Source organism: Drechmeria coniospora, chromosome 01 (assembly GCF_001625195.1).
Source record: "Drechmeria coniospora strain ARSEF 6962 chromosome 01, whole genome shotgun sequence".
In the NCBI taxonomy this organism is placed as follows: Eukaryota; Fungi; Ascomycota; class Sordariomycetes; order Hypocreales; family Ophiocordycipitaceae; genus Drechmeria; species Drechmeria coniospora.
The window spans coordinates 1,271,740-1,283,601 of record NC_054389.1 but is presented as its reverse complement, the minus strand read 5'-3'; the positions used below and the strand labels follow the sequence as shown (position 1 = coordinate 1,283,601).

At 54.3% G+C, this 11,862-nt stretch overlaps 4 protein-coding genes across 4 annotated transcripts; 3 read left to right on the top strand and 1 right to left on the bottom strand.

Annotated features, from left to right (window-relative positions):
* Window positions 1-99: 99 nt before the first annotated feature.
* Window positions 100-291, bottom strand: DCS_00337 (uncharacterized protein; the record flags this gene model as incomplete). Its single annotated transcript, XM_040797676.1, has 1 exon — window positions 100-291. One exon carries the CDS (start codon window positions 289-291, stop codon window positions 100-102), a length of 192 nt encoding a protein of 63 aa, XP_040658559.1.
* Window positions 292-1,768: 1,477 nt separating this feature from the next.
* On the top strand, window positions 1,769-4,459 carry DCS_00336 (uncharacterized protein; the record flags this gene model as incomplete). The annotated part of the gene is made up of 1 exon (XM_040797675.1): window positions 1,769-4,459. One exon carries the CDS (start codon window positions 1,769-1,771, stop codon window positions 4,457-4,459), a length of 2,691 nt encoding a protein of 896 aa, XP_040658558.1.
* A 1,252-nt stretch (window positions 4,460-5,711) lies between these two features.
* Window positions 5,712-7,208, top strand: DCS_00335 (uncharacterized protein; the record flags this gene model as incomplete). Its single annotated transcript, XM_040797674.1, has 1 exon — window positions 5,712-7,208. The coding sequence occupies one exon, from the start codon at window positions 5,712-5,714 to the stop codon at window positions 7,206-7,208; it is 1,497 nt and encodes a 498-aa protein (XP_040658557.1).
* A 2,869-nt stretch (window positions 7,209-10,077) lies between these two features.
* On the top strand, window positions 10,078-10,743 carry DCS_00334 (uncharacterized protein; the record flags this gene model as incomplete). The annotated part of the gene is made up of 1 exon (XM_040797673.1): window positions 10,078-10,743. The coding sequence occupies one exon, from the start codon at window positions 10,078-10,080 to the stop codon at window positions 10,741-10,743; it is 666 nt and encodes a 221-aa protein (XP_040658556.1).
* Window positions 10,744-11,862: the final 1,119 nt, after the last annotated feature.

Below are 11,862 nucleotides of genomic sequence, written 5' to 3'. Positions count from 1 at the left end.
TTGGCGATGCGGGAGGCAGTGTTGTGTGACGGTCGGTCAAGAAGAGACGAAGAATCGAGTGTCGAGGGTCCGCGGAAGCTACCTCAAGGCCCGTTGCTCTTACTTTGTCTGAATTTCGGTTGCCGGGTGGCGAAACTGGAGAGCTTCCACCCAACAGCCAAACGCGTGGGTGATGGCGACGGTGATGTTGATTGGTAATGACGGCCTACTCGATTCACCACCATAGCAATCAAAGTTGGTGGCGTCTGGCGTCGGCGTCATACCATCAAGGGAGGCAACGGCGATATCCATTACCGATGATGGAATGGATGCTCGGCCTAAAGACCTCTCACCGCCTGCGAGCCGCCCTTGCCGACCTTCCCGACCTTCCCGGCGTGGGCGGTAGGGAGAGGTCAGCAGCACTCGTGCAGATATCTACAGCATCCCAATGCCTATCTAAGCCAGCTCCTCTCGGCAGTCGTCTGTCCGGGCCTCGATTCTGCGAGCAAGAGGTAGGAGAGGGCGAGAGGATGGAAGCAACGGTGGGACAGCAAGTTGGCAGCGCACCAGTCGTGGAAACTGACTGCTACAGCAGTAGTAGGTGCCGTGTCACTAATTGTGGTGACAAACGCGTCGGACCGATCGAACTGTGCTCAATTGATGGGTCATGGTGTTGAAGCCCTGGCAGAGAAGGCCACAGGGCCTAGGGTTCGGATATGGCCGCCTTTATTGCGTAGCATGCAGCTCGACTTCACTCGTCACCTCGCGTCTAATTGCCTCCGTCTTGCGTGACCTGGAACTGACGATCGATCAGTAATTGCTATATTTTCCTGCAACCGCGCTTTCCACGGCATCTATAACCTCCCCTCTTTCACGTTTGCGCCGTCTGCGGACGCGGAGATATGCTAGCGAGATGCCGTGATGCATCGCGGACGATGTTTGGACTGTTGATGCGCTCAAATGTTGGAGGGCGAGTCTCGCCTCTCTTGCTCAGTCCGAGGCTGGATTAGCGCTGACAGCAATGAATTGCAGTACTTGTTGCACCAAACTACTAAGTACTAGGTACCTAGCATGCATGGAGTACGGAGTAGACCATAACAAATGGGCGCCATAGTCAATGGGGACTTGGTATTAAGTGTTATACTGAATGTTGCGGCAGTACTCCGTACTGTCCTTGTACTGCGTACTCCGTACAGTGCCAAGTGTATGCCCTTCGGTTAAGTGCATACATTAAACTGAATCCATATACGGAGTATACTTTGAGCATACCCAACGGCGCTCAAAGCTGGACACGCTGCGGTCATTCTGAGGCCATTTAACCTACAAGATTGTCGTAATTGGCACCGAAAAGGCGTGTAGAGGTCTCAGAAACCAGTCGGCAATTTTCTTTCCACCATGATGAGTCGGACGTCGTCATGACCTTTGATCTACGACGTCGGCCCCCTGCCCATATGCGTTCCGGATAGGTACATAAGCGCCCGACCAGCCAACCATAGCTGCACATGTGTGTACAGTACTTGTACTGTATAGTAGTAAGCTCTGTACTTACTTAAGTACTTGCAAGTACGGAGAACCGTACGACAGACACATGCGCACCGTACAGTAATTGCCAATGTACCTCTTGATTCGGAAATCTTCAACCTCAGCAGCATCATCAACGCACCTCGCCTCACTCCATCCGCCGCACCGTTGACCGATTGCCAATTGCATATCATATCGCTGCGATCGCCCTGTAGGTCGTCCGCCAGAAAGCATCTCCGACGGTGCTTGGCAACGATGGCCACGCAAGATGCCATCGCCAAAGCCCGTCCCGTCTAGGGCAACTCTCAATGCCCTCCGCGGCGTCGTTCTCACCACCTCCTGTTCCGTCATCGTCCTCGCCGAAGAACGAAGACGCCGACTTCAGATGGCGCGAGCAGCCATCGACAATGCGCGGAAGCTGCATACCGTCAGGAGCAACCGCGGCCCGATCGCGCTGGCGGACGGTCTCGCTACCTGGGAGGCCAACTTCGCCGACGTGGGCGACGGCGTCATGTCCATGCCGTCCCTTCCACGCCCGAGGACGTCGACTCGCCGCCGTCGCCACGGCGCTCTGACAAACGCATCCCCCCCCGATGTCGAGAAATCCAAGAATGCTCGCGATTTGCCGAATGCACCTGCTCGCCAATCGGTTTCAGCCATGCCAACCAACTCCGAGCTGCATTCGCTGCTCTCTGACATGGTCAACCTGAAATCCTTGTTCCAATTCGACCAATCGCATCCGGAAACCAAACATCACAATGCAGGTTGGAAGACGTCGGCGAGATTCACGAAATCCGAACCCGTCGCTCTGGCCAAATCATCTCCGACCGACTTCGGCATCGCTGCTCGACCATCCGATCCGAAAGCCCATTCCAGCAACGTGCTAGAATCCGTCACCAACCATGACACGGCTCAGGTTCCAGATGCTCTTGAGACCGCTCGCTCGTATCTTGCCCGATCGGTGCAAGGCGCCTCGACCTCACCGCCTCGACCTTTCCACAACGACGCGCTGGCCGCCCTGGAGGGCTTGGCTTATCACCTCGAAACTCATCTTGTCGATGGGGCAAAAGTTTCTGAAGGAGTTGACATGGCTACTGCCATTTTTCAGAGACTGGCCTCTTTCGGATCCTCCATTCCTGACGTTGGAGGGCCGACAAGGTCCACGGCGCTGCATCTGCTGAGGCTCACCCTCGAGGCCGATGCGTCCAAAGCAACCGTGCTTCTGGATGCGATTCTTCCCATGTGCAAGGATCCGTCGAAGATTGTAGTGCCCTTCCTCCGCTTCATGCAAGAAAACGAGGCAAGCGAATGCATCATGGCACAGCTGCTTGACCTTCTCTCCGGCCGACAACGCGCACCATTTTGGAGGCATGGTATGCTTGTGCACAGAATACTCAGAAGACACGGCAGCTCCTACGGCAGCTTTCAAGACACCAAGAAGCTGTACAAAGCCATGCAAACCGCCGGCCTCTTTCAGCATTTTGGCATTTCGCATGCCTCGCAATACAACATTCGGCGCATGATGGTTGCCGCGGCCGCCGATCAAGGCGATGACGTCTTCATCGACCTCGAGATGGCGGCCATTCGACAGCTTGAACCGGATGCCAGCCGCTTCGACATGAAGTTGCAGAGCAAGCTGGTGGTCCGGGATGCCGTCCTCGGGAAGTGGAACAGTGTCCATGACCAGATTCGGAGGCTCATGACCGTGGTCGACGTAGCCTGCGTCGAGTTTCAGCGAATGGTCACGAGAGTCACGGACGCCTTCGCGCAAGCACACGCGCCCGATGAGCTGGAAAACTTCCTGCGCACCTTTATGCGAGAATACGGCATCAAGCCGAGGCCTCGATGGGTGTACCTTGTCCTTGACGGGCATGCGGCTCGGCACCAGGTCGATGCCGTTTTTTCGTGGCTGCAGGTGTGCAGCGACGGCGGCTTGTCCATGGACGAAGCCTTCATTCAGCGCTTCTACGGCCGGTGCCGCAAGTTTTGGAGCTTCTCCGACAAGAGCATCGCCAAGCTGCAGATGGCCTTGCCGTCATTAGTGCCGGCGACATCGCGTTCTGGGCCCAACAACGTCGACTCCTGCGGAGGTTCGAATTTAACTAGCACGCGGCAGAGAAGGCGGAGGCACGGCGAGGGGAGCGCTGTCAACGAAGCTCACGCAAAGGGCCCCACGCCATCCGACGACGGCTTGCGTTTGGCCGTCGTCGAGCAGCTGCGGTCCAATGATGGGCCGCAGATAGACCGAGCCATCGCTCTCGTTTGCGCGGCTGACAAAGGGGGGATCGACGTCAGCGCAGCTCTGACGCCATTGCTGCTGGCACGCCTCGAGAGGAGGGAGGAGCCTCGAAGGCTGATCGACGACGCGCTGCGCATGGGGGTCGAGATCCACGACAGTGTGTACAACAAGGCGTCGCAGGCGTTGTCGGCGAGGGGCGACCTCGCCGCGGCGGTGGACATGTGCACGCTCGCGGCGCGAGAAAACGGCGACGGACGGCTGTCGTACAACGAGTTCAACTTTGCCAACCTCGTCTTTGCCTACACCGGTTCGGGGCGCTACAAGCCCCTTCGGTCCCTCCTGTGCGACTTTACGTCGGAGGAGCGGTGGTGGCACGGCAGCCGCACGTGCAAGGAGAGCATCAAGCTCGCCATGAAAACAGCCGCGATGCGAACGGTGGTGCGGACACGAGACAGGGCCTCGCACCGGCAGGCGCTGGACCAGTTGGACGCGGCTCTCGTCCACGTCAAGAGGTGCCGGTCCAACAACGAACACCGGCGAGCGGTGGCGGAAGGGTTCTTGCAAATCATGAGGGCTCCCTCGACGGCCGAGCTGCGAAGCGATGCGGCTCGGGGCGAGGATCACGGCAACAAGCGTCAACATGTCGACGGGCGGTCGTCGGAACGTTTAGTGGCGCCGCCGGAGCCCGCCGGCCCTCTCATCATGGTGGCTGAGGGTTGACGAGGCTAGGTTGGAGCAGATGATGGATCGTGGATTGGATGACTACGGACCGGCTGAGGACACGCCGTCGACGGCATTCTTTCCGAGACGAGAGCACGCCCTGCCGGTAGATGGCATGTCACGATGGGTGCGGATAGAGAAAGCAGGGCCGCATCTTGCAGAAAAACGTTGACCTTGTGTGACGGTGTGTGGTATCGCGTATTCTCTTTGGCGCTGCCCGGCATGGGTCCATTGCGTGTACATGCACGGAGTAGGTGCGCAAGTAATTGTTCCGAGTGTAAACCGGACGAAGGACTCCGTGAATTAATGCTCGGCAACTGCTACTTCGTTGGTGGTCATGCATACGAAGCATACTGTCATTGCACACAATGCACCCGTAAAGCAATAATACCTGTAGAGAAGTTGTTGCTCATATCTGTCTTGCTCGTGGGTGAGCTTGAGTTGTTGTTTACGAATACGAGTACGAGTACGACGACGCGAAATGTTAGTGCACCTGCTGCAAGTCTGCTAGTAGGTACCAGTCCAAGTACTACTTGTAGGTACATGTACAAGTAGTACTTGTACTAATGGCACTCTATGGCAAATACTTGCCGTACTTGTAAGTACCTACTGAAGTATACTTACTTACTGTGCATGTAGAGTACTAATGCAACACGCTATAGTGCAGATATTGCATGTGAAATAAGGCGCTTTTAGGTGGCCATCATCCGATTCGAGTGGTGAGATCTGCGCCGTGCCCATTGGCTACAGGGGTCTCGCGAGGAGCCACAGTGGTACGGTTAGCGGTTGGGAGCCGTAAGACGGTCAGGGCAGGGCAGCGACCTTCCTCTGCGGCACGCCCGCAGCCACCCGTACAGGCATTGCCAGACCCCTGTCGTAGCCGCTTTTTCGCCCCTCGTGGATTTTGATCCTGCATCACGGAAAACTCACCTGTTGACATCCATCTCCACCGCCGGCTTGGCTTCGATTATACTTGCACCGTAATACTTCTATGCGATCGAAGCAGACGTCAGAATGACGTGAGACTGTACGACAGGTGTCGGGCTCCTTAATTTTTATTGCATTTTTTGGGTTCATGGAATCAAACGCCTAGGCCAACGCTTCGTCCATTCATCCTACCGCCGTCTCCTACCGTCGTCTCCTACCGTCGCCTCCTGTCTCGCCATCATCTCGCTTCTCCTCGCCTCACCTCCCTCGCCCGTCCGTCCTCCCACGAGCACCCTCCCGCCGACTCTTCCGCCCACCGAGACCGATGACGACGACTGCCGTGTCTGCCGCGGCCGACGCGCGCGTCCGGCGTGAGACGTACCACGAGGCCGACGTCGTCGTCGTCGGCGCCGGCGTCTTCGGCTGCGCCGCCGCCTACGCGCTCGCCAACCAGGGCCGATCCGTCCTCCTTCTCGAGCGTTGGATGAAGGAGCCCGACCGCATCGTCGGCGAGCTGCTCCAGCCCGGCGGTCTCGCGGCCCTCCGGAAGCTCGGCCTCGGACACTGCGTCGACGACATCGACTCGGTGCCCTGCAAGGGATACAACGTCATCTACCACGGCGAGCCGTCCCTCATCCCCTACCCACCCGTCGACGCCGACGGCGACGTCCCCCACAAGTGGTCCGGCGCCGGCCAGGAGGGCAAGCGGCCCGAGGGAAGGAGTTTCCACCACGGTCGCTTCGTCGGCCGCCTGCGCCGGTCGTGCCTCGCGCACGAGAACATCACCGTCGTCGAGACCGAGGTGACCAAGACGGTCCGCGGCGAGTTCTCGGACGAGGTGCTCGGCGTCGAGTCGCGGACGACGGACCGGCGCACGGGCGAGAAGAAGAGCGACTACTTCTTCGGCCACCTCACCATCATCGCCGACGGCTACGCCTCCATCTTCCGCAAGCAACTCCTCGGCAGCGTGCCCGTGGTCAAGAGCAAGTTTTACGCCCTCGAGCTCGTCGACTGCCCCCTGCCGCAGCAGCACTTTGGCCACGTCATCATCGGCAACGCCTTCCCCGTCCTCCTCTACCAGATCGGCTCCAGGGAGACGCGCGCGCTCTTCGACGTCCCCCAGGGCATCCCCGAGGCAGCGCCCGCCGCCGGCGGCGTCCGCGGCTACATCGCCAACGTCGCCATACCGGCCCTGCCCGACTCGGTCCAGGCCGCCGCCCGGCGCGCCCTCGACGACGGCAAGATCCCGCGCAGCATGCCCAACAGCTGGCTGCCGCCGACGAAGCAGGCGCCGCGGGGCGTCATCCTCCTCGGCGACGCCTTCAACATGCGCCACCCGCTGACCGGCGGCGGCATGACGGTCGCCTTCAACGACGCCCTCGTCCTCGCCGAGCTGCTCCACCCCGACCGCGTGCGCAACCTCGAGGACGGGCGGGCCGTTCGCTCGGCCGTCGACGCCTTCTACTGGCGCCGCAAGAGCTACACGTCCATCATCAACGTCCTCGCCCAGGCCCTCTACACCCTCTTCGCCGCCGACGACCGCCAGCTCAAGGCCCTGCAGCTCGGATGCTTCGAGTACTTTCGCCGCGGCATCACCGACGGGCCCTGCGGCCTGCTCGGCGGCATCATCCACATGCCCTCGGTCCTCGCCTACCACTTCTTCTCCGTCGCCTTTGTCGCCATCTGGCTCAACGGCCTGTCGGTCATGAGCGGCCCCCTCGGCCCCCTGAAGCTACCGCTCGCCATGGTCGACGCCGTCCTGATCCTGCTCAAGGCCGCCGGCGTCTTCCTGCCCCTCCTCTTCCGCGAGGGCTTTCGGTGAAGACCCGACCGTCACCTTTGCGTCCCTTGGCCTCTGGCGCGGGCAAGGGCGATGAAGGAGCAGAGAGGTTGCAGCGACATATGCACCGTGCTGTGCCTGCTGCTCCGCATCGACCGTGATGAATCCTGGTGCTCCCCTCCCCTCCCCTCCCCTCCCACGTCGACGAGGGTTGCCAACGCCACTCCATGTACATAGATAGATGATGACGCGCACAAACGGCCGAAGTGGAAGCTGCAGTTGGTCTGGGAGTTCGATGGCAGCACGACCATCCGTTCAGGCTGTTTGTCGATGGTGACTGCGGCTTGGGATTAAACCTTGTCTGGCCCACGGGCGCGAGATGAAGTCATGTATAATTAAGGAATGAGGGAGCACTACCGGCTTGCTTGCCTCTGTAATACCACGACGCGGCCAGGTCGTCAAATTTGCCCGCTTTCGCGTACAGCCAGTCATCTGTGACCACCGTATCAGTTGCTCGTTGCAAACATGAACATGGGTAGAATGCGCGAAAGGTGCACGCTGCACACGAACTCGTACAGTACATGCATGGGATTAATATCCTCCATGTAAGTACAACTAGTACTACAAGGTTTATAGGTTGCACGAGCAAGTACATACTTGCAATAGGTGTTATTACTGTACTTACAACAGTTGCTAGTACTAAGTACAAGTACTACGAAGAAGCAGCAATCATGCAAGTAATTATTATACATACAACTACTATACAACTACAGCACAACTACAGCACAACTACTGTACAACTACGGAGTACTGTACAACTACTGTACAACTACTATACAACTACTGTACAACTACTGTACAACTACTGTACAACTACTGTACAACTACTATACAACTACTGTACAGCTACTGTACAACTACTGTACAACTACTGTGCAACTACTGTGCAACTACTATACAACTACACAACTACAGTACTTGTCTAATAAGGGCACGTCCCCCATAATCTTCTAAATACTTGCGCTTCCAGGTCACAAGTACTCCGTACAATACATGTACTCCGTACGGAATAGAGTATGCAAGTACAACTACAACTACAACTACCTACAGTACTTGTCTGATACGTGCATGTCCCCAATAATATTCCAATTATTGCTCTTCCAGGTCACAACTACATGTGTACTCATGACTGCATGCAAGTACATATAAGTACTGTACAGTATTTTCAAATAAGTACTTACTGCACTTGCACGAGTAAGTTGGCCTACTTACTACTTGTACATGTACAGTACATACTTGGTTGTGGTTGCAAGTATTAGTTGTAAGCGTTACACGAATTTACGGGAACAACCGGAAGCAATATTTGACATTACGTACTCCGTACTCCGTGTCAGTACTTGTACATACTTCCGTTGCTACAGTACATTACCAACGGTGCAGGTGTACTACTACCGAGTGTACAGTGCACTTGCAGTAAGTACTTACTGTAAGTAAGTAGGTGAATGTTGGATGAGTACGGAGTACTCCGTAAGCACTTCTACGAACAAGTAGAGTAATACTAAGTAGGTGTACGGAGTACATGTACTGTAATAACTTGTACTTATGTCGAATTGATATGACAGGTAACGGTCCGACATCCACTTGGCTACAGAGTATTACATATACTTTTTCTTTCAATTGCCGCCGCTATTATCGGCCCCAAGTCGAAACTGGGAGGGTTTCGTTTTGATTCCATCATCACTGGGTATGATAGCTTTGTGTTGCTCGGAAAGCTTGAGAGCCACGCTGAAGGCGTAGTATAATGGCACCTGGTCTTCATTGCCTCATCCGGTTAGAGCGTTGGCTAGGAGCCTACAGTACTCTAAGTAGACGGTTGGCAAGAAAGTAGAACCCTTTACACTACAGTACTCGGCGTCCTTGAATATCGATAGGACAATCACGACCCAAGAGAATACCAGAATAGAACACGGCAACGGAAGGCTGCTGTTAGGGTTATGCTAGGTGTACAGTATGCCGTTCACTTACGACTCTGGCTGGCCACTTTCACAACGTATAACACGTACTTCATGCATACTGTACTTACAGTCGAATCCATATACAGTGGGATGGCAACAATGTCGATGCAGTTTGCAGGAGTGGTGCTACCTACAGTAAGTAGTTGTAAACTGAATCATCGCTATTGTCAACTGACTGTACGGAGTGCAAGTAGACTATATTACTTGTAATATACTGTGCAAGTACGGTACCGAGAACATGCACACCTACTTACGGCGTACTCCGCATTGCCAATACTGTATGTTTCCTTGCCCAAGTATGCACTTCCCAAGATTGAATCGCCTGTCCCACTTACGGCTACGTACCATTCGAACATGCCAGGTCAGAACTAATAATACATACTGCAAGTACTCGTACGGAGTACATGTAAGCTCTGCACACGCCCAAGTATACTGTAAGTGCAAGTGCTGTGGTTGTGCAGTACAACTAAGTAGGTGTACGGAGTATTACTTACTTAAGTACTTACACTATACTATACACTTAAATAAGTGGAATGCATGCCCTCCGTACTTGGACAGTTGGCAGCAATATTTGCCATTACGTATTCTGTACACCTGAATAAGCTGTCCTAAATTTGCCAACCAACGGTCCTGTGTCCACTACTAGGGCTCTGGAACATGTTTCTGCGAGGGATTTGTCATGGTTCCGAGCACTTGGCTTGCTGAACTGACAGGACTTCAACAGTAAGTAAGCACAACTCTTGGATTGGCCAGGACGAGTGAGTACTGTAAGTACAAGTAAGGACGGTATACATGCAAGTATATAAGTATGATCCTTTAACCACTTGCAGAGAAAAACTATATCTTTCTTCCCGAAATTGTGCAAGTACCTGCTTTTCAATCGGCTACCCTTGACAATGAAGTTCACCAGCGCCATCATATTCGCCACGGTCGCCTCCGTTACGGTCGCTTCCCCCACGGTGGCTCCCCCTACTGTCGCTCCCCCCGAGGTCGCCTCTGCTGGCGTTTCCGAATCAAGCAACTATGCCGTCGTCAAGGAGGCCGTAATGCATATCCACTCCAGGATGAAAATTCTCTCAAGGCAAACAAATGCTTTTAGCAGCGAGAGTGGCAGTCTTACCAATATGTTTCTTACATTTCAGATGTCTATCTATGATAGCATGCTGAAGATTGCTAACACAACCGCTCCTAAGCTTGGACTTGACGATGCCAAAAGCCTTACGCAGGTTTCCGAACTTATCCTGCTAGACAGGGGCAGGACCGTTTTGAATCCTCTGGAAACCAAAATGGCATCTATTATAGCCGCCGAAAATTGCTGCTATATTAACCAAGTTCTCAACCTCTTTGGCGAATGCATCGACGCATTCTATAAGGCTGTTGACTCCAGGCTGGTGAGCTACTATGCTGTTGGCTCTACGGAGGCCAGGAATGAGCCGAAACGTATCCTAAAGATTCAGTACGAAGATTTCAACAGCTACTTGGGTGACATGAAGCAGAAATTCTTGCCCAGCTGCGCATCCGGTCGATTGGAGTACAATGTTGTGGAGAAGAGAGACACTTAGTTTGAGACTTAGTTTGAGTGTCCCGGAATATTTAGATGACGCCTGCAAGTATATTCTCATGGAATCCCAAGACGAATTCTTCACAGAAGGATACTGTACTTAGGGTTCGGATACATGGCAATTCCACACAGCATGTTTGGCTCCTGTACTCCGTGCGCTTAAATGCTCGTATGCACATGAACGGCGTGAGGAAGAAGGGAATACTGCATCTGCGACATGTGCACCAAAACGCTACATGGCAGCCCAAGTCGTGCCAAAGTGCGCAAAGCATCATGTTCATTTCATGAGAGATTTAAATATTTGACTGTCATCAACGGCTCCTTCCATACAATGAGCTGAAGCCAAATGTAATCGAGGGAAAGAAACCAGATTTCAGATTATGACTAGTCGCCGGGGAAGTCGAGCGAGGGATCTTGCCGTCGGCTTGGGCGACGCTCCTTTATCCCTCCCGTGTACATGTACGTCGACGGTTTCGCTGGCTGCTTTGCAACGAAGCCAGGGGTATAGGCGCACACATGACAGCCCTCGAAGTGCATTCACAAGGGGAAGAACATAAAAAGGATATGTTCTCAGATGGTTCATAACTTCCTTTCTGACCATTGTTGAGCCATCTCTGCTTCCAAGTCTACCATCCTTCGTGATGAATGCACTTCAGAATTCCCTTCCTATTCGCCTCGGTCGCTTCCGCTTAAAACGTAGTTCTTATTTCGTTCCGGACGCAGCACAATGACCACTCCACGTCGATGATCATGATACAATGTAGGAAAATGAGGAATTTTGAGAATTCAAGCAAAAAAATCCCACCAGACCTCGTTCAAACGTTTTGTTCTTTAAGTTGAGAACATCGGCCGACGGGTCAAGACATGACGCCTACTCGGTGATACGGAAGCTGTCAAGCTCCAAGAGATTAATACCATGCCCGTCCTTTACTAAGCGCGCAAAGTCACCGTCGTTCTAGAGCCCATGGGCACTAAGTTGTGTCCTGTGGGAATGATATCCAACAGCCCTTTTCCCATCTCAGAACTACATGTGTTGGCCCTTTGAATCTTGTACCAGGCCGCGAATGAGCGGCAAGATGAGACGAGTTATTTTGTTTGGTAAAGTGGGCAGAGGATTCAG